Below are 20,748 nucleotides of genomic sequence, written 5' to 3' on the forward strand. Positions count from 1 at the left end.
CATAAGGCCATCTAGAACTCAAATACAGTTCAGAAAAATCTGGAGAGTAATACAGTCTTGTGCATTTCTATAGGTTTTCTCTACAATTCTCTACAGGGTTTGACATTATCCACTCAGGTGAAATCTTTTCTCACTTTTTGCCCATTGCAGGTGCCCATTCCGGGCCCAGCTCAGAGAAGCAAAGCCCCATGACCCAGAAACAAAGTCCGCAGACCCAGCCCAGCCCTGTAGCCCAGCCAAGCCAAGCAGGCACCCAGCCCAGCCAAGCACTTCCTCAGCCAGGCCAGACGGCCATTCAGACGGGTCAAGCAGTAGTCCGGCCCAGCCAGGCACCAGCTCAGACATGCCAAACAGTGACAGGTCCTCCTGCACCAGCAGCCTCCCAGCCTGCACCAGCCGGAAACCAGCAGAGCCCAGTCACCCAGTCCTCTGGTCCCCCTCCTCAGCTCTACCTCCATGACGGCAGGTAAGATCACACTAAACAGATGTTCTTGTTTAGTGCGAGTGTGTCATGGTGACTGAAAGAGGAAGCAGGTGTACATAAGTGGCAAATATCAAACTGTGCATGCTGAATGTAAACCATTTTCCTCCAGTTCTGGAGAAAAGCTGAGACAACGTTTGTCACAGACTCTCAGTCTCAGGCTGGTTTCTACTCTGTTGCATAACACCACTTAGTTCTTACAGTATTGGTGAATAATTTAGCTTAAGGTATCTCTTCCATAATGCAGGAACCCAGCAATCAGGCCCTGTTCCACATCAAAACTATAAAGGTTCGGGGGCACGCAAGAACGCTCGTGTGTGTGTGTGTGTGTGAGCTCGGAGAGTAGCACTCCCAGAGTTATGGATTTATGCCCATTTTACAATTGGGAACTTGATAAAACTTTTAAAACAGGGAGTGATATTTCTGTTCTTTTTGTGGTGGCACTCCTTGGCTGCACACAACAGTATTACTTAGGTTCCCATCCTTGACATGGAAAGCTATGGTCAAATGTTACATATATTTACAAAATATCTTAGGGACGTGTGAGGTTATGTATAGTAGGACCCCTTCTTTTATGCTTCTCCAAAACAATGGCGTCTTCATAATGGGACAGTCCTCTCCTCTGATTTAGTTCCCTTCTCTCTCGTCACAGGTCAGAGGTAAAAGCTAGACAGGACGTTAAACCAGACTTCCGACATCCTCCATTCACTGATTACAGACAACCTCCAGTCGACTACCGTCACCCACCGGTTACTGATTATCGACAGCCACCGACACTGGACTACAGACACCCACCTGGTCTGCTGGACTTCAGGCAGCACCCTGCAGCTGCACAGTTTCCTCTTGGGATCCCTGCTGACTTTAGACCACAGGTACGACCAGACTATGAACTGTCTGTTTAAGTTGATACTGTGTGGAGCATTAAGTGGTCATATTTATTTGTTTGTTTGTGCTACCACACTATTGAGAGGGTGTAATTTGCATGCCTTACACTGTTCTTTGGTGTGGGATTGTTTTAATTCCTGTACATTATGTTTTGCAGGACTTTGATTATTTCACTGTGGAGCTGGAGAAAAGTACAAAGGGTTTTGGCTTCAGTATCCGTGGAGGCAGAGAGTACAAGATGGATCTATTTGTGCTGCGTCTTGCTGAGGATGGTCCTGCCATAAGAAACGGAAGGATGAGGGTGAGATGGCACGAATGAGATGACAAAAACTGCCAAAATAAAAAGCTGTCTGGGAGATGACTAGAATTACTAGTTGGTAAACAATTGAAGAAACCCAATTATTCAAGTGACATGCATTAAGAATGAGAAAAATGGCTGCTTAAAATGTGGTATTTTTAAATTAAATTTAAAGTCTAATGTGTTATTCTTCCAATATGATTTTTTTCTTTCTCTTCTTTTTGTATTTATTTTTCTGTATATTCCCACTTCTTCATGGGGCAGTTAGAATTTGGGGTTAGGAAACCTAGAAAGTCACTATGTATAAGTGCATGTGGTCTCTGTGACTGAGTAACCTACTGCTGACCCTCAGCAACAACTCTTGAGATGTTGTCGAGGCACTTAATGGCACTTATTCCCCAGATGCTTCACTGGAGCTACTCACCAGCGGAAGACTGTAGTAGTGTAGGAAAGTCAACTTTCCGTTGGTAAACAGAGGTTGACAAAAATCGACCATGTCCTCTGTGTGTCTCCTCCAGGTAGGGGATCAGATCATAGAGATTAACGGGGACAGCACCCGGGACATGACTCATGCCCGTGCTATTGAACTTATCAAGGCGGGAGGCAGGCGGGTCAGGCTGCTACTAAAGAGAGGCACAGGACAGGTGCCAGAATATGGTGGGTTTTCCTGACACAAGCACTTTCCACTCTTTCTGTCGCCATAGTTTTTGACCTGATCTGGTTCTTGCCTTCATACTGTTTTTTTTTTAACCAGAACTGCTTTGTCCTGCAGATGTTTAACTCAACAACATACATTAACATGTATTAATATCTTTCCACATTTACTCCTCTCTGTTCTTCTATTGTCAATTTATACTCGTCTGTATGTGAAAAAACATTTTTGATCCAGCAGTAAAGTAACAACCCAATCTTTAGCTGTAGCGTGTCTGCTTGAAATCTAATGATTGGTATAGGCTTTTACTTGCCTTCCCTCAGGAATGGTACCTTCCAACCTCTCCATGTGCATGAAAGGTGACACACTAAGCTCCCCCTATTTCTTCCTAATGGGCAAAGACACGGTTTGTGAAAAACTGCACGTCTCTCTCTCTTCACTGTAGATGTGCTGTAGTTCATTCATGTGTGCATGATCACGACTTTATGCATTTGAAATACCATCCTGAACAGTGCTGTACAGTAGACTGTGTGAATTCAATCTGTTCAGGATCAGTCTGTCACACAACTATGAATGTGTTATTTATTTTCGAGCACTGAATGAACCCTGTCACACGTCTGTATGTAGTGGAAATTATACTTAAGGTATCATATCAGTATAGAGTCCAGTGTGCTCAGGTGCATGCAATTTAGCCTGACAGTATATCAGGATGTGTTGTGGTGACTGTATTCTTGTGTCAATCTTTCATTCTCTCTGCTATTTGCTCTCCTCTTTCTTTCTCTATCTGGATGCACGTGCATGCTGGTTGTACCAATCGTTCTTCATCCCAGTCCACCTTAACACGTTTTATTTCTTATTTCCTGACAGACTGTGCCGGCCCCTGGGATTCCCTTTCTACAGCCCACTCTGCCCTGCAGGAAGTGACCCTCGAACCCCACCCAAATCCATTGCTCTCATCCCATCCAGTCTCAGCCCCAGACTCCCTTCATCAGCTCCCTCTAGAGGCCACCATGTGCATGGCAGACAAGGGTCCACAGATGATAGACCACAGCTCCATTAGAGGGGCTGCAGGTGGCAGGTCCACCCAGCAGAAGTGCATCATCAGGGGGCAGGGAACCCCTCAGGGTTCTGGAGAGGTGGACTGTGGACCAGGGGACAGACAGCCTCGGGCTTTGCCTCCTAAATCTGTCCTGGGGAGGTCGATTGAAAGAAAAGAGAGGCAGAAGGAGACTTGCTCCCCCTGCTGTGAGAGGAAGGGTCTGCACACACAGGCGATGAGCACTGTCTGGCCCTGGGACTCATATGTGAGTGTGAACTTGAATGGAGCCTCATTGTCCAGTGGAGATGGACATGTCAGCCTCCAGGAGAGGCTGGTGTCCAGAAGTCTGTTCCCAAGAGAAGACGACAGAGCCAGTGGCCACAGCGGGCTCTGTTGCCCCTCTAAAAGCATGGAAGATCCTCCTGTGAGGAGCGCAGCTGCCTCACCTGGGCCCTGGAACATCGCTGGGTCTGACAAACTGCCTGGCACCCTGAGGTCCTGGACCTCCACAGTAAGCAGGTAGAATGGATCTAGCTGGTTTGGACCCGATCACATTGTCTGGCTTCTCATTCAGGTCACCAGTGGATATCTGAGAATCTCCTCTCTCTCTCTCTCTGTCCAGTTTTTTTCTCCATCTTATTTTAATTTGTTCTTACGAGATGATTATTACACCCACCACCTTAAAAAACAGAAGAACTTTCACAGCTATTGTGACGTACAATGTAAAACCTGATGGAAACTACTCAACCTGTAGGCATTTGGACCCTCAGATGCGACAGTACGGTGTCAGCTGGAGCACCAAGGGTTGATTCTGAGTGGAGCTGTGCTTTTGACGTGCACCTTTAACTGCTCAGCTGTGTCTGGCTCACATTGGTTATCGCATCACAACTTAGGATCATGTAGGGGAGAGACATTTGTACATCCAAGAGATTTACTTTTGCTCTATTTTCTCAGCACAGTGGAAAGAATGACACTACGAATCTGACAGATGGAGGCAGTGACACTGAAACCCCTGGAGGACATGGTACCGACCCAAGCGACAACCTGGTTAACCTGACATATGTTAGATTCCACATGCCTACCAATATATCATATCCTGTAAATGTAAAGATGTTAAAAATATGTACATTTGGTAAACTCAAAAACATGCCTGTCAGTGTTTTGGGGCCATGTTGTAGTTAGATGCATTGTAAAGAAAAGAGTAAAAACACCAGGGCTGTGTTTTACGATCACAATTTCCATGTCCTCCTATAACTACATATCAAAGACTGTGCAAGGCACCAAACCTGGTCCACTGAAGGAGGCGGTGGTCTTGTGCATGGACATAAGCCACCATGTCATAAAGCTGGGACTCGCTCGTCTTTTAGAGGTGAAAATAGAGGATATTCTCTGTGGAGCTGACCAGATGTTATTCGTGTGAGACTACAGAAAATAAGATTTTCATCAAACTGAACTCGTATCAGTTGGCTAAGTAAGAACTCGTAAAACTCCACTGAGTTATGTACACAACTTGATCAGTCAACCATGCAGGCATTGTGCAGTGTTGTATTCATTTGATGCTCAACAGAAAAAAATTTTGTCCAGTCTATATTTCCCATTTCTATGCCTTTTACTGTGCTATGTGTACCACATCACTGTGGGAGAGGGGCATCGGTGTGGGGAAGGGGAGGCCGATGGTTATGAGGTGGGGCGGAGTGCCTTACTCAAACTAATGCAGAGCTGTTGCGATTTGTTTCGGGAACTGAATGCAAAACAGATGTTAGTGACCACGCACACATACCAGCAGTTGCAGCTGTTGAGTTGTGGCGCCTGCGTTTCTTCGGACTTAACACCAAGCAGTATATGCGGTTATCTTGATGCAATCTGAGCTGCACAACCTATTAATGTCAGTGATTGCCCTTGTCCCCACGTATTGAACAGGGGATCAAATGTAGCCTGTAGCATTACATCCTCTTCTTACAGTCGTCTGGCAGAGTCGAGCTGTTCATCCAGACAGGGTTATCATCAAAGCGGACCATAGATTCTGTTGTTTCAGATGAGTCTTATTTCAGCTTTGTCTGTTGCAGGCAGCACCACTCCTCGCTGAGTCGAACCCATGATTTAAGATGATCTATGAGACATAAATGCATTGAAATATCACTTGGATCACAGGTTCGTCACTGGCAGTCGAGGTATGCTGCTATCAACCTGAGACACTACAGACGAAGTCACTTTCCTCCTGCATTTCTCCATTTTGATGTCATCCATTTCTCTCTACAAGATGCTTGCTCTCATAAACATTGTGGACCAGATGAGTTTTAAAATAATCTCATTGTGACTGAATGCAGTGTAATAGCAGATCCAAGCTGTACTTGAAAACTGGTATGGACCTACAGCTAAACTGGGAATGGACCAGTAAGACTGTCTGCATTAAGCGTTGTCAGGACTGAACTTGACCTGCAGTGGTTTCTTGTAAAACTTGGGGTCTGGGTGCTTCTTGAACAGTTCAAATTAATTGCAGTTAACATGTTAGCAGAGAGCATGAGAACATTTCATTAGGCTGGAGAAAGTGTGTTTACCTTATATACAAGTGTCAAAGTTCAGAAAAGGTGGAACAGTATGTCATCCAGCCCTCTGTCTCTGTCCAGGCCGTCCCCCTGCCTGCTGTGAGTGATTTTGTACACAGAAACAACAAAAAAGAAACTGCTTCATTGGAACCTGTAAAGGAAGGATGGCACGTCCATAAATCCCCATTGAGATCAAGTATAACTGTGTAGTGTTACTTGTGTACTATTCACCTTGTACAGCTGTATTCCTACAAATATGGTTTACTGTATCATTGATACTGTAGTTTCAAAGACGTGAACAACTATTTTTATGAAATGCGACAGTACTGATATATTACATTTTGCTAAAAAACAAAAAACTTGTTTACTGAAAGATATTCTGAAATACTGTCAAATAAACTCTTGACATGGTGTAAAATATTCTTTTCTAGAGATTGATTAACTTTGTTTTAACTTGACCACAATCATTTTTATAATCAATTAATGGTTCTATTTGTTTACCGGTGCACAAACACAACAATCCTCTATGCTTTCTGTTTACCATTTTAAAATTGGGGCTCATATTATTGGTTGGATGAAGTTTAGGCGCTTGTGAAATGTGTTTGATGATATTCAACATTTTTACATTTTAAAAACAAAACATTAATGGACATATTAGTGGCTAATGATAACCATGAGTCACTAATGCAAAATACAAACAATGATTTTAACAAGTTTAAAGTGACTTTTATTAAATGAATCAGCTTATCCCCATATTTGCAACAATTATTTATACATAGGCACTTGTCAATCCTAAAACACCTCCAGTCTTTAACAGTTTTCATTTAAAACTATCCACAGGTTTTTACTTAGCTGTAGCCGTATCAGACCTCTGTTCAGCTTGAAGCAGAGCATAGGTGAGCTGAGAGGTCACCAAACTACATGAAAGATCGCTTAAATTGGCATGTCAGAGTCATCAAACAAGTATGTACATAATAGCAAAATCAAGACAAAAAGTCTAATCAGCCAAGTGAAAGACGACTGTAGGTATCACATGGGGGCTTTAACAATAGGCAATGTCGATTTAATGATCTCAGGCCGACAGTACAGTAATGATGTAAATCATTTTTGCTTTTCAGTTCCGGTGCAGCTGTAGACAGAAGTCATTAGTGGAAGTATTGATTGCAGCCCCTCACATGGACAAAGCGTCACATCTTAATCATCTTAATAATACATTTTTAAAATGACACAAATATTTTCACCTTTCTTGACAAAGACAGGGCACACTTTATAAACAACTTGTAAACATTTTCCCAGCATCTCACTGCTGTCTGGTTAATGAGACCAAGATGGGGAGATGTCAGTCAGCTGGCTGCAGCTAAGTTGTTATCCTTGAGAGTAACAGTGGGAATCGGGGTTTCACCATTTTCCTGCTCATTGAGAGGGGCCTCCTGAGGCAAAAACCAACAGAGGGTTAAACTGTTTTAGTCAATATCCAAATATGTTTTCATTCAAAGTGAAGAGTTTATACAGAAGCAAATATTTATGCATTTGCTTACCTTAAGACGCTTGTAGATTCCCATTTGGAAACGACAGCAAATTAAATCAACTGTGAATCCTACCATACCATGGAGCATACCTGTAAGTGAGAAACAGTCCAACTTTTAGATGCTGATAATAATGAGGCTTTACCTGTGGTGAAAATAGCTCTGTTTAAGCTCTGTTTACACCAATAAGTATCTTTGGTACACCAAATGACAAAACATTAATCACTTGTTAAAGTATCTACTACTAGTAGTAGTTTAATTTATAAATGACTGTCTGGGAGTCAATAATACAATCTAAAACTGTGTTACAGATACTGTTTCAGGTAAAAAAAAAATGTCGTGTATAGGTTTGTATGTGTGTAAGCTCATGGACCTGTAGTGGAGAAAATGCCCCCAATGATGCCACAGAGTCTGACGAGAAACTGCCAGAAAGGCATGTGCTGCTCTGTGACTTTGACCATTAGTGAATTAATATCATATTTCATGAAGATCCCTGAGACTCCATGGCTGCCTGCAGCATGGTTTATCACTCGCTCCTGCAAAAGGACAAGCAGAATACAGACTCAATCACCATACTAAACTAAAGAGTATAACACAAATATACAAACTAATGCACGATTTAAACCTACCCGCTCTGTGACTGAGTACTGATGTGTGTCAGCAGAGACTTTGTAGGTGTTCAGTTTGGTTGGCACAATGGTAATGAAGTACTGAAACAAGTGGTTAGCTGGAAAGAATCAACAAAAATCCATCAATGAAAAAAATATATCAAAGTATAAGATAAAAATTTATTGTGTTTCACAATATGTACGTACAGTCAGCAGAGATTTTCTCTGTGCCATCGAGAGGGCTGATAATCCCGGGAATCACTTCTCCAAAAGACAGGTGGTCAATCCGGTGAGAAAAGTTATAAGCTGTAACATAACACCAAATCAAAACAGTTACTTCATCGATTCATATGTCACAGCAAACACTACTTTAACACAGTGTATCGTCGCTTTTTACACATAAAAACACATTAGAAGAACAAGGTTTTAGGCATAGAAAACTCACAGTCATGGCTAACTAGTGCAGCTAAATGGGCATGACCTCTGGGATGTGGGATGGACCTGTGACACAAAATAACACAAAAATGGCTACTAGTTAAAGCTACTGTTAAAATAACACATTGATATAATGCTGTCAAGTCTGATTCATATATTGTGGAAAGATGCAAAACATTTAATCAGCTAATTCATCAACAAATCATAACAAATGTTTTATAGACATGTAGATACATACTTGCCGACAGTAATGTGGAAATTCCCTGCCACCTTGTTGACATACAGATGTCCGTGTATCCTGCAGGCACTGAGGGAAGCTGGATGGTCCTCACTATCAGGAAAATATGTGGAGAAAGTTAAGCACTTGTTTTATCATTTCCATCATGGGGCAGCTTATTTTTAGGATCCTGTACCTTGGGGGCAGAGCAGGAGGAGCTCCTTTTAATGCAGACTTGAAGATTACATCCTGGAGAGAGTGCTCTACTCTCAGACGCTCCTGGATATGCAGAAGAGTCCTGACAGCAAGAGACAGAAAAAGAAAAAAGATCTCAATATTTCACTTATAAATAAAATAAAAAATATGAATAGGTTCATGAAGAAAAATAATAATTAATAATAAACAATAATGATAATAATCATCTAGACCGCTGGTGTGTAAATACTGGATCAATGGACCATAAACTGTGTTACCTTGCACTAAAAGGAAGAGTCACCTTAACTGTTTAGGGTGTGTCCTACATATGACAGGTTCAACGAGTTTAGCTGAGACTTACATGTGCCATAATCTCTGATGTGGTGAGAGCTCAAAGTTAACCTAAACAGTTAAAAGAGAAACAACACAAATGTCAGACTGGATTAAATGCAGTTTAAGGGACAGATTGTACTTACAGCTCATTGTCTTTATTAATTTCTGAGCTCATACTCACTGGTTCATATTTCAATCCGTCATTTGCAACCATGGTCTCTGCAAGATCTAGGACATCTGCACCTATATCTACATTCATAAATACACACAGGTTAACACATAATAACACTTTGGTCATTAATGTCTTATTCACGAGCTGAAATCTACTTTTCTGCACTTACATTGACATCTCATTGCAACTGTAATGTCAACATTTATCCTCAGTTTACTGTAAATAAAGAGCAAATGCAGTTAGGAAACATACTGGGCCAAGACACAGAGCAGACAACAATCCCAGTGCTGCATGCATCAGTGCACGTCTCCTACCTGGTGAAGTCTCTGTCCACCTCATACTCGTATCTCATCCATGTGCTTCTGTACACAAAGAACTCCAGGAAGGCGAGGACAGCCATGAGAGTGAACGCTATCACTGACACTAGGGAGAATATGGAGACAGTGTAAGCTGTGGTTCGGCTACGTGTGGATGCTGCAGGTGGTCAGCTGTTATCTGTACCTGTCCCACCGCTGGCTGTCGACTCCACATAGCTCTCCGGCACTTTGGGGAAAGCGTCCAGCTCCTTCACCAGAGTCAGAGCCTTCTTCTTGGTCAGCCTCCTCATCTTAGCTGCAGCCCACCTTCAGGTGACTCCCTCATAAAGTGGATGCTTTCTTTCGGCTGGTTAATCGCTGGTCGTTTGTTGTTTGCAGTAGAGTTCATATGTTTGTCCTCCTCTCTGTGCTGACGTCGACCATGACGGCTACCGAGGCTCCCACCGTTAACGTTACTGTTAGCTAACGTTACTGTTAGCTAACAGTACACCTAGCTATGCTAGCTCAGCGAGCTAAAACATGATTGTGGTCTAAACTGAACAAAAGACGTGACTGTATTTTACGACTAATGTGCTCATTTTCTAGGTTAAACAGCAAGAAATGCTAAATATCCGGCAGCAGTATTGTGAACTCGGGTTTGCTACGTTGTCATTTGACCCATTGTCTGAAAAAACTGCGCCGAGCCGGACTGAGCGCCCCCTGACGGCAACTGGAGCAAACAGCAGCAGAGGTTTTAAAACGGATTTCACATCTTAATTAAAATGTATAAATAACGAGCTGTTAAATTAATAAGTGCTTTAGGTAACTAAGCAAAGCTTTGAACTTTTTATTCGTTACTGATTACATGTTGCAGTTGTAGATACTCTAAACATAATATAGGTTTATAAGTGCCATCATTTTCATCTTTGAGAGACTTTTTTTTTTTTTTACAATAAAGTCAATTAATCAATACCGTTTTTGACTGTGACACTATTTGAAGACTGGTTTTATTTGAATGTTGGATTGAAAGCTGTAAGTCGTAAAATGTGACCATGTAACATATAGAAACTAATAATATAAAATAAGATACTTGATTTCTATAGATCAGTTTTTAAGTCTCTCTGCTTTTCATTATTTTTTTTTTAAATGCATAAATCTAAGATGTAAAATATGACATAGATGCCAAGTCAATTTTAGGATGGATTTTCCCCATCTAAACTGCATTTTAATGGGCATAACTGTAGTAGTAAAATGTTATATTTGTTAATATAATTTACCTAAATCAATCTGGTTTTCTGCATTTGTAACACTTCACTGAATCCCTGACACCGATATTTAACTCCTTAGGCAAGACCTCCTTACTTTGGATAAGAGTGTCTGTTAAATAGAAAAAGAAGGCAAACTAGGAAAGAACTGTGTTGTAGGTGTTAAAGCTGATTAAATGCTACTGACAACATTTGTGTATTAAAATTGCATTTACTTGTTTTAACTGGAGCCTAAAAAATAACAGTCATGGCTGGCAAACCCTAACTGCTATTATTTAGGATGAGAACGTTTGACTTTGACATAACATAAAGCACAATAAACATCTTCAGGTTAGGTGTGAATTTCTTCAAAATGCCAAAATTAAATGTTAAAATTGCAAAATTGGTAAGGATATTGCACAACACAATTTCAAGTATTGTCTGCATGACTTCAGTAATATACAGGTATAAGTCAAATAAGCATGCAACAATAAACCAGCATCGTCACAGACGGTTCACTGCCACACAATGTTGTGATGCTCTTCCCCACAGATCTATTAACGACTCGAAATGTCCGGTCAACACTGACTCCAATATGCAACATGCTCCTGTTAAAATAGTTCTAAGGTTGAAGCTCAGGTTTAATAACATAAATCCATTCCAAATTGTCGTTTTACTCTGCAGGTACAGAGTCTGGACCCTCATCCCGTAGGACAGCGGTCTCTAGGACATCAGAGGTGGGTGTGTCAGGTGGCTCTTGAGAGAGATCTTCAGAACATCTGCTCACAGTGGGTGAGATCACATCTGGACTTGTGTCACACGACTCTGTGCTCTGCTCTGAGGTGGCTGTTGTGATTGTTGTGGCAACGCTGGGGGGGACTGGGTCAAACTCATCATCATCATCCTCCAAGATTGGTGATTCATGGATATCTGCCATAAATTGGATATTTTAGAAGTGCTATTTACATAAGCAGATTCTCAGGGAAGTTAGTTGTGCTTAAAATTACAATAGTGGAGAAGATGCTAACTTACTGCTGAAAGCTTCTGGATACTGCTTGGCAATCTTCCCTTTTAGTGTCCTGGAGAAGCAGAGGAGACCAATGAGGTTGTGTGTGTGTGTAAATGTATGTTTGCACTGGAGGAAAAGTGTTTACCTGATCCTTCTGAAGACGCTGTCCAGATCTTTCTTCATCTCCACTAGGGTGCGGGTGTGGAGTAGGAAGCGCTCATTCATCTGCTGCAGTCGCACATTAGACAGCCCGTTGAAGTTGATCAGCATTTCGTTCGTTTTTTCAAAGCGGTCAAGCCTGTTGTCACAGTAATTGAGCAAAACAACATCAATCTTCAGGTAGCAGTTTTCAAGGAAGATATAAGATTCACCACACATACAAGGGAACTCACACATTTCAGAAAAGCCACATGAAGTTAAAAAGACAAATAACAGCGTGACACTCACATGTGCCTCTGAGCTTGGATGATGGCGTTCACATCCTCAGTATTGACCATGCTCAGCATCCTGTTACAGAACACGTCAGATGCTGTGGGCTCCTCCATGATGAAGACCAAGACATACAATCTGAAAATACAAACCTTTGTTTAGAAATGTGTGATCATCATTGTCATGAAGATCAACAACAATAACCACTGAAACGATGAACACATCATGTTATTATTTAAACAAATCGTTCTTAATTCAGTGGCATCTGGTTACCAGAGGCCTTACATCTACAGAGTTAAGCTATGATATTAAAATAATAATGTTAGCGATAGATAACTGTATTTACACATCAGCAGAGTTAGCAGGGTGAGCGTACAATCTATAATAACAAGCGGAGAAACATGATCTACCTCAGGTCCCACGGTGTTTGTCTGTCAACCTCTGGATATTTAGTTAATGTTTGTTTAAAACAACACCAGCAGGCTGAAGATTTACCTGACAGCTATAAAACAAAAACAAAGCGCTTCCGTGTTTTCTAACTTCCTGTCATATGACCACTACTTCCGGTGCCTCTTTTTCTCTTTTTGTTCTTTATTTAAAACTGCGCAACTTACAATTATACATCATCAGCAAGTCGGATTATTATACGGTATTATTTTACGGAATTATTATACGGAATTATTATACGGTATTATGTCCCAGCAAAATGATTTGCCGACAATAACAACAAACGAACAGCCTAGAAAACAAATTGGTCCGCAAATAAATCGGATGTCTTTGAAAGTCTCTGCTGTATTATACTTTAATTATAAGTAACTTAAAAAGGCTTAACGCGGAGGTATACTGAAAAGAGAAATATATATCAATGATTCAAGAATAACAGTGGCAAGAAAAAGTATGTGAACCTTTTGGAATTTCGTGGTCTTCTACATTAATAAAATATGATCTGATCTTCATCTGAGTCAAGTATTAATAAATACAATATGCCTAAAATAATATCACAAAACAATTCTGATCTTTCACGTCTTATTTAAGCAAAACCATAAAAACCTCATAGTGAAAGTGGAAAAAGTATGTGAACCCATAGCTAATTCTTTTTTGGATTATTAATGTAGACACCTTATATTTCTTAATACTCTTGACTTAGATGAAGATCACATTTTATAACAACATAATATTAAATCTCAAGCAAATTGATTATAGTGTAATTGCACTAAAGTAAATAGTATTGTAAGTACATCGTATTGTAAGTACGTGTAAACAACTTTCACAAAGAATAAGATAAATATGCAGTTTGTTGCCTCTGAAATGTTGTAAATTCACCTATACATTCCCTATACATTATGTGATATATATCAACTTGTAGTCATGTTGAGCAATAAATAAATCATTCCAAATAGTCTAAGGTACTAAATACTTGAATACTTCAAGGTTATCTGAATTTAGATCTTCTCAGTGTAGATCTTGAGTCCATGTTTACCCACCTTACACCAATAAATTCAGAAACTCCAAACTTCCAGAAAACTCACAAAAATTACTTTTATTAAGGGACAAGTAAAAAAAGTACATGATGTATAAAAAATACAAAACTGCTTTGTCTAACTTGTAAGCTAAGTAAATGCATAGCAACAGTGCATGCAAGTCTAGAATAAGGTGTCCTACTATTCTGTAACATTTTAAGCTACAGGCTGAACAGGGAGAAGGTACAGTTTGGTTCTATCATTGTGTTTCAGTCTACATGATACAGATAAAAAATGATGATACAGAATAAGTCAGGTTGCACACAACTCAACTGATGAGTAAATAAATACACATTTCACAAATATTGACAACCAGTAATTCAACGCAATGTTAAACAAAGCCTGCGTGAGAATTACATTCGATTTCTGATGTTCAAAACTATACTATGCAGAAGCTAAATATGAAAAAAAATCATAGCATTACACTTCTAAGCAGGGAAGCAGTGATACAAATAAATATGAAATAAATAAATAATGAAACCCACATAAGAGCCAAAGGCTCGCCCAACCCTTATGTACATAACACACCCTCTGCTCCCAACTACAACATCACGTGTATGAAATTTCATATTAGTGTTTGTTTTTAGAAGACCATAAACATACATACAAATGACCTCGGACAAGCACAAGTGTCCATAGAAAACCTGCACTGATTTGACATCGGGTGAATTTCAATGTGCTTTGGCTTTTATTTGATAAATAAAGTAATTAGGCTATATATCACAACACATTTGTGGTATATAAAAGGCAATGGCATAGAATTTCAGCTTGTATAAAGTCTTACCATACAATGAACCAGGAATGAGGGAAATCGCTGATACTGATATTGATATTGCTGACTGACTATAGACCGATTGTGTGTTTTGCTGTCGTATTGTGTGGTATTATTACGCAATGACACTTCTATTCTTCTTTTTCATTTTTTTTTTACATATAAAAATAAGTTAAACCTTCAGAGAAATTGATCAAAAAAAATAAAAGTAAGATTTACAGTTTATATAAGGCCATGCAATTTTAGTAGACTCATGCATCAGATCATTAGGTCTTTTGGATGAGTGGCTTTCCATTCATGCAAAATGCACTATGTGTTGCTGAGGCCACAATAAATATAGCTACTGTCTCTTTTTGTTCCTTAATACCAATCCAGAATTAACACTAGCACTGTCTGTAACACATAATTAAGGCTGGTGTATTTGCTGTTGAAGCTGTGAATAGGCCTTATTTAAATGGGACCCGCGTATGTATTTGCACACAGAGACACTAATCCAGTCTACAAACACAAACTCTTTGATAGGAGTGAATGTCAATATGAATAGACACAAACACTAGGGATACTGTACAGGTCTGTGCTCAGTTAATGTAATAAAAGTCATTCATTCCAAAACGAAATATCCACCATTTCAAAAAAAGAGACTCTTTACTGTGAACAAAAAAAGCAAAACATATCATACTATATTAGCCATCTTAACATATATGCTCATAAAATATCCACATTAAGGATGTGACTCAGTGGTGTGTTGGAAATGTTGAGCAATGAATTCCAAATAGCACCTTTTCCTGTAAGTAAGTGGATCTATTGCGTTTTGGAATAAATCTTTTAAATGTACCAGCAAACTAGAGCTCCAGCATTTAGTCTGAAGTAGATCAAAAACACCTTGAATGATGGTCCATTATGATGAGGGTAAAAATATACAAAATAAGAGACAATAAGGAAACACAATAATCCATAAATTACCATTTAAACATAATAAACAAACCTCCAACATTGTTATGAAGAAGACCAAAAAGATTTCAGCTGCTTTTTGATTGAAAGCAATCTGAGGCAACTTCTTTCTGCGAGTGTTCGGAAAAAAAAAAACAGCACCCCAATATTACTTCATGAATGTGTGCGAGGATGGTTTGGACTTTACCACCCTTCCTCCACTACTGCTACACTCCTGGTTGGAGGCTCTGCAGTTTGCTCACATGGTGGTGTCTTCTTCACTTCCTCTTCTGTCTGGGATTTTTGCTCAGTGACATCCATGCTATCTTGGCCCTCCTCTTCCTCCTCTTCCTCGTCCTCTTCATCTTCTTCCTCTTCCTCTTGTTGTTGCTGCTGCCGTTTGTTACGGCAGCATGGTTTGAACAAATGGGGGTCGATGAGCACCTCCCCAAAGCGCCCTTTGTAGATTATTCCACAGCACACCTTTTGCCTATACAAAACATGATACATGATGAGGCACCACGAAAATATCTAATCACCTGTGTCACCATGTTAGTCAGCATGTGTCTAAACATTAACTAGTAAGTGTAAATTTTTCAAACTTGGTATGCAAGTGTTTAGGAAAATTAAGTAATGTAAAAGAAAAAAATGAAACCCAGAGCACTGTTTTAAGCTGCCATGTTTCTTTTTTTTTATATATAAATATAAATATTAGTACTACCTGGCGTCGCCTCAGTTGGCTGCCTGTTGCAGTAGCTCCCGTTAGATTTGGCCTTACTTATGATTTTTTCCCCCCATTTTTCGTGACTTTTCTTTTTTTTGCTGCAACACCAAAATTTCTTGGGGATCAATAAAGTATCTATCTATCTATCTATCTATCTATCTATCTATATGAAAACCACAGGAAGTCTGGAAGACACTAAATATTTCTAAAAGCATGTTGTACTTAGTACGTAGTCAGCAGAACTAAATGTAAATGTGCAACAGTCAATTCTATTAAATGACCAAACCGTGCAGAAAATGGTCCATTAAAGAAAAAGAGCATTAAATGTAACTTAAGCAAGTGTCAAATATACTTTTATTGCTACTTTTAAGTGGATTATCTTTAAACATGAACTGGTGTTTTTATCTTTATTCTATTCGTAATTCTACTGGTGTGTCTAACACGTTAGTTTTAAGCTGTGGACACACATACACTTCAGTCTCTGCACACCCACACAACTGTTTATATTATTCTCCCTTATTAAACCTCTAGTCAGGTGGAAGTTGTCATCAAAATATGAACTATAAAGATTGATGTGGGTCATCCCACCCTAACGTGTAAAAACAGAATTGACAGGCAGGAGAGTAAGAGAAATGCAAGTCACACCATCTATGTAACAAAACTTCCCATTTGTGTGGAATAGTGCAGTGTAAGGGCTTATTTCCATGTGAAACATTGCGCTTTCATTTTTATGTGATAGTATAATAAATGTGTACAACCAATGATATGTTGGACTGTGTTTTCCTAAATCTGAATAACAAAGAATGAATCGTCACATCAAAGATTGCCACTGATTCACAGTCTGACCTACCTCTTCCAGTAGGTGAGGTCCAGGAAGGAGAAAACAGGGGAGCGGCTGGAACCCGGGCTGAGTTCAGTGTCAGAGCCATCATCTGACAGGTTGCTGTAGCTGGGTGACTGAGCTGGAGAGGCACTGGAGGTGGTGCTGTGAGCATCTGAATCTGGTGGACAGAAAAAAACATGAAAAACAGAGGTGTGATTAGATGTGTGGTGTGTATAACAGAAAGAAAACATACTTCTTTAATGGAAGTTGGCATGATAGCTAGTATTTAATGCCAAAACGTACTGTTTCTTTTAAGTTCCTTCTGGAGTCTGCTGATCTGGCTTGGACGTGCTTTCTTGGAGATGGACTTTATCTTCTTGGGTCTGGAAGTTATCTTTAGGCTGGGACCTCCCCTTGCATCCACCACCTGTAAGGAGCAGAGGAAAGGGGGAGATATAACAGGATCAGTTTTCTCAAAATTAATTTACTGATTTCAGTATTATACCCTGACCAAATAACAGCAGCATATCAGCAGTGTGATCTCACTCACATGGTTCCAGTTCTTCTTGGTTCCCACAGGTAGCTTTTTCCATCGTTTCACCAGGAGCACGCAGGCATTACAGATTTCTCCCGACCGTGTTTCACTCAATCTGCAAAACAATTAGAGTTAGTCGACACGTTGTACAGCATATACATAATGTTACACATTAAGCTGCATCTCTGTCCAGATACCACGTGTTCAGGTGTGTCCCTTACCCGAAGCAGCTCCTGAAGTCTTTCTCGTACCGCTTGCTGTCCGTGAAACGAGAGCTTGACGACTTTGCCCGGCAGATGCAGCAGCCGTCCAAACTCCTGTACATTTTCGGCTTATGAAAGCCAAACATCTACATGCAAACAAATTTTAAAAAATTAACATCTCAGACTTTAATCGGTGTGCATCTTGTGTTCAGTGCAGCACATCCCCCAGCCATGCATTTGTGGTTCCGACCAGAGCTGGTTAATTTCTCGTAGCATTTCACAAAAGTGCATTAAGAATCGAAGTTTGTGACCATCATAAACCACTAAAACATTCAGAGAAAGCGATTTTGTTGGAGCATCTCTCCTGTGACCCACATGGGGGAAGTAGGTCAACAGTCAGACTGCGTGTCAGACAGATCAAGTCACCATGCTGCGCTCACAGGATGCACGCTTCATTTTTGGAAAATCAAACTATAATGTAAGCACGCACTTAGTTTAAGCCTCCAGGCTACAGAGGATACATTATTAGTTATGGCTAAAATCAAACTACCAATGACAGAAACGTGGCAAAATATAAATGTGTGCAGGGGTAAAAAAAAAAATATCACTCGAAATGCAATAAGCGCGCTGATTATGCAGAGGAATTATGATTTATGTTGCTAGGCAAAATGTAATCTCCACCGCACATGTAGCCCTGAACTGCGGCAAAACTGCGAGCCGCGCCCCCCAGACTGGGTTTTTTTCTTGCCATCAGTCCTCGGGGTCTTCTGACAGTGCGGTGCCACAGAGAGCAGGCAGAGAGGGGAAAAAACAAACACCTCTCACTCCGTTGGTTATATCGGAATCCACTCAATGCTGGGAGATGTGGAGAAGAGGAAAACGAGACAACGATGCATGTTTGAAAAATGACGTGCTTCAGTCTAGTAAACGATACTGAACGAGAGCACAGTTTAAGAAATAAAACATCGAACATAGTAAAATAAATACAGCATTAAGGTACAGTGAAAGTCTATTTATCGGTGTGCAAACTACAAACTGCAGCAGTTAAAGTCAGACAGTCCCACAATTATGTTGAACTCGAATTCATACCGACTAACTAGGAAAGCACCCTACTTGGATTATTGTATGCATGTGCCGTCTGAGACAGCAGCATCACACAGAAAACATTTCGGTCTTGTCTGCACGTCACCAGGTTTTCACCTTCGAGTGTCTCATCTGCAAAACGCAGACGATCTCTGCAGCAGAATACAGTACGTGACGCAACTCAACATGGCAACACACTTCAAAGGCGGAGGCAGTGTGGAGAAGGGGGTGTGATGCGATTTTCCGCAAAAACTGCAATAATAAAAGTAAACTGTAAAAATCCTCCTGAAAGCGGTCGGGACTTGGGTCAACAACACGTGGCCCTTTTAAAATAAAAGAAGACACCGAGAAATACACTTGTTTTTATCGAGAGAAAAGTGCAAGTCGCCAATTTCACCGCCCACTCCAGCGAGGAAGCATGGCATGCCACACGACCTGCTTCATGCGCACCCATTTTATGACGACCGTCCTCTACTCGACGGTGCCCGACTTTCCCTCCCAACCTTAACTTCGTGCAGAGAGAAACAACCGAGGCGAACGTATTTCGAAAGCAACGTAGCCTTTGTTGAATTCGACGAGAAAAAGCTGTTCTCAGACAAACGTGTAATTTGATCTTTACTCTTTGTTATTCCAGAGCCGCGTCACTGCCACAGTCCACCTTCAACTACATGTGCACGAAGTTCAAAGGGACGGCTCGTCGGGAGCTGCGGCTCGTCCAGCCCGTCTCCTCACGCTAAACTGCTGCTGCTTCTTCTTCTTCTTCTTCTTTCCACAGCTTCGCTTCCATCACTAATAGTTTGCGTTTGCTGGAGCTGTTTTGTTGACAGCGTCGCCCGCGTGCTGAGACGCATCTGTGGTGCGGGTGGGCGTGAGAGATTAACTTGGTTTATTTAGCGAGCGTAAAGGTGTAGTTGGCTGCAGGCGCACTACAGCCACGATGTTAACATTAGTGCATTTTAAAAAGACTGTTTCTGGCTGTAAAAGCCGACTTTTAGCCCGGTTTTAGGCGCACAACGAGGGATTTCCTCCAACATCCAAATGCACCGAAGCAGCCAGTGACAACACTCAACCCTTGTTCATCATGCTTGCATATGAAGCACATTTTCTTGACACTATTAAACACATTTTTTGCCTTAATCTCGCATTTCTTCCACTTCACTTGCTCACTTTAACTGTTTCTAATGTGACCCACACGTCAAGCTGACCACCGATTCGCTCCGGTGGCAGGCCTAAAACAGCAATTGTTCCGAGACAACTCGAAGCTTGTTTTGAATTACACATCTCAAAGCGCAGCCAGGACTTTAAAACCCCTTAAAGCGCAAAAGACTCAACAAAACACACGAAAGCCGTTTGCATTGATTACCTTGTCACAAGTTGCGTGAAGCTGATACAAAGTAATAGTCCTTGTAGCGCGTCGTTGCGGTGTGATTATTATGAAAATCAACCCGCATCAGTAACCCGCTCTCTTGTTGATGTCTGCGCCTGTGGACGGGACTGGATAGTTGTGGACACAGCGCGCATGCGTCGTCTCCACGCCTCCATTTCAGAGTGGAGCCGTTTCCTTTTTCTTCAATCACAGCATTTACATAAACGACGTGTGACGTGTGACGTGTGCGTGCGTCTGCGTTCTACTGGCCTTATAAGGACGGGAACATTGCGCGGGAACAGGGGGCTCGGCCCCGGTTGCTATGGCACATTGGAGAATGGAACCAGGGGGCGGGGCCTGCTGTTTTACTACGGGACGCCAGATGGCTCGTCTGGCGGCCTGCAGGGTCTTCAGAGGGCTCGGAGTC

At 41.0% G+C, this 20,748-nt stretch overlaps 4 protein-coding genes across 12 annotated transcripts in view; 1 reads left to right on the forward strand and 3 right to left on the reverse strand.

Moving 5' to 3' along the window:
* LOC113166205 (membrane-associated guanylate kinase, WW and PDZ domain-containing protein 2-like) overlaps window positions 1-6,321 on the forward strand; it is a 61,938-nt gene extending 55,617 nt beyond the window's left edge. For 4 of the 7 annotated variants that reach the window (XM_026366213.1, XM_026366214.1, XM_026366216.1 and 1 more), the window contains exons 18-22: window positions 151-466; window positions 1,134-1,353; window positions 1,524-1,667; window positions 2,183-2,321; window positions 3,184-6,321. In XM_026366213.1, the coding sequence (XP_026221998.1) occupies window positions 151-466; window positions 1,134-1,353; window positions 1,524-1,667; window positions 2,183-2,321; window positions 3,184-3,878 (1,514 nt within the window). In that variant the 3' untranslated portion in view covers window positions 3,879-6,321. Of the gene's footprint in view, window positions 1-150; window positions 467-1,133; window positions 1,354-1,523; window positions 1,668-2,182; window positions 2,322-2,639; window positions 2,723-3,183 lie in introns of all 7 variants that reach the window. The other 3 variants (XM_026366218.1, XM_026366219.1, XM_026366215.1) reach the window with 2 other exon arrangements.
* A 290-nt stretch (window positions 6,322-6,611) lies between these two features.
* Window positions 6,612-10,296, reverse strand: ergic2 (ERGIC and golgi 2). Its single transcript, XM_026366245.1, has 13 exons — window positions 9,889-10,296; window positions 9,702-9,810; window positions 9,557-9,603; window positions 9,397-9,464; window positions 9,244-9,284; window positions 8,884-8,985; window positions 8,709-8,801; window positions 8,481-8,536; window positions 8,243-8,341; window positions 8,057-8,154; window positions 7,801-7,963; window positions 7,440-7,519; window positions 6,612-7,331 (listed from the first exon to the last, which is right to left on the reverse strand). The coding sequence occupies exons 1-13, from the start codon at window positions 9,992-9,994 to the stop codon at window positions 7,245-7,247; spliced, it is 1,149 nt and encodes a 382-aa protein (XP_026222030.1). The 5' UTR covers window positions 9,995-10,296; the 3' UTR covers window positions 6,612-7,244.
* An 843-nt stretch (window positions 10,297-11,139) lies between these two features.
* On the reverse strand, window positions 11,140-13,258 carry kxd1 (KxDL motif containing 1). 2 transcript variants are annotated; one of them, XM_026366251.1, is made up of 5 exons: window positions 12,767-13,258; window positions 12,384-12,503; window positions 12,082-12,234; window positions 11,960-12,006; window positions 11,140-11,857 (listed from the first exon to the last, which is right to left on the reverse strand). In XM_026366251.1, the coding sequence occupies exons 2-5, from the start codon at window positions 12,479-12,481 to the stop codon at window positions 11,601-11,603; spliced, it is 555 nt and encodes a 184-aa protein (XP_026222036.1). In that variant the 5' UTR covers window positions 12,482-12,503; window positions 12,767-13,258; the 3' UTR covers window positions 11,140-11,600. The 2 variants fall into 2 exon arrangements, with proteins under 2 accessions (XP_026222036.1, XP_026222035.1); XM_026366250.1 differs by having other exon boundaries at window positions 12,776-13,255.
* Window positions 13,259-13,885: 627 nt separating this feature from the next.
* sinhcaf (SIN3-HDAC complex associated factor) lies at window positions 13,886-20,473 on the reverse strand. Of its 2 annotated transcripts, none has more exons than XM_026366247.1 (6): window positions 20,319-20,473; window positions 17,891-18,018; window positions 17,685-17,784; window positions 17,438-17,561; window positions 17,162-17,312; window positions 13,886-16,077 (listed from the first exon to the last, which is right to left on the reverse strand). In XM_026366247.1, the coding sequence occupies exons 2-6, from the start codon at window positions 18,016-18,018 to the stop codon at window positions 15,792-15,794; spliced, it is 789 nt and encodes a 262-aa protein (XP_026222032.1). In that variant the 5' UTR covers window positions 20,319-20,473; the 3' UTR covers window positions 13,886-15,791. The 2 variants fall into 2 exon arrangements, with proteins under 2 accessions (XP_026222032.1, XP_026222033.1); XM_026366248.1 differs by lacking the exon at window positions 20,319-20,473 and adding an exon at window positions 19,575-19,819.
* Window positions 20,474-20,748: the final 275 nt, after the last annotated feature.

This window comes from Anabas testudineus, chromosome 6 (assembly GCF_900324465.2).
Source record: "Anabas testudineus chromosome 6, fAnaTes1.2, whole genome shotgun sequence".
Lineage (NCBI taxonomy): Eukaryota > Metazoa > Chordata > Actinopteri > Anabantiformes > Anabantidae > Anabas > Anabas testudineus.

Excerpts from the sequence above, each read along its gene's own strand:
- sinhcaf (XM_026366247.1), bottom strand. The coding sequence starts at position 18,018 with ATGTTTGGCTTTCATAAGCCGAAAATGTACAGGAGTTTGGACGGCTGC. Across the intron at positions 17,562-17,684 it reads CCAAGAAGAACTGGAACCAT|GTGGTGGATGCAAGGGGAGG; the intron begins GTGAGTGAGATC and ends TGCTCCTTACAG. Across the intron at positions 16,078-17,161 it reads GACCTCACCTACTGGAAGAG|GCAAAAGGTGTGCTGTGGAA; the intron begins GTAGGTCAGACT and ends TGTTTTGTATAG.
- ergic2 (XM_026366245.1), bottom strand. The coding sequence starts at position 9,994 with ATGAGGAGGCTGACCAAGAAGAAGGCTCTGACTCTGGTGAAGGAGCTG. Across the intron at positions 9,285-9,396 it reads ACGGATTGAAATATGAACCA|GTTAACTTTGAGCTCTCACC; the intron begins GTGAGTATGAGC and ends TTAACTGTTTAG. Across the intron at positions 7,964-8,056 it reads AGTACTCAGTCACAGAGCGG|GAGCGAGTGATAAACCATGC; the intron begins GTAGGTTTAAAT and ends GTCCTTTTGCAG.
- kxd1 (XM_026366251.1), bottom strand. The coding sequence starts at position 12,481 with ATGGAGGAGCCCACAGCATCTGACGTGTTCTGTAACAGGATGCTGAGC. Across the intron at positions 12,235-12,383 it reads ATCCAAGCTCAGAGGCACAT|GCTTGACCGCTTTGAAAAAA; the intron begins GTGAGTGTCACG and ends CTGTGACAACAG. Across the intron at positions 11,858-11,959 it reads GTATCCAGAAGCTTTCAGCA|ATATCCATGAATCACCAATC; the intron begins GTAAGTTAGCAT and ends AATTTATGGCAG.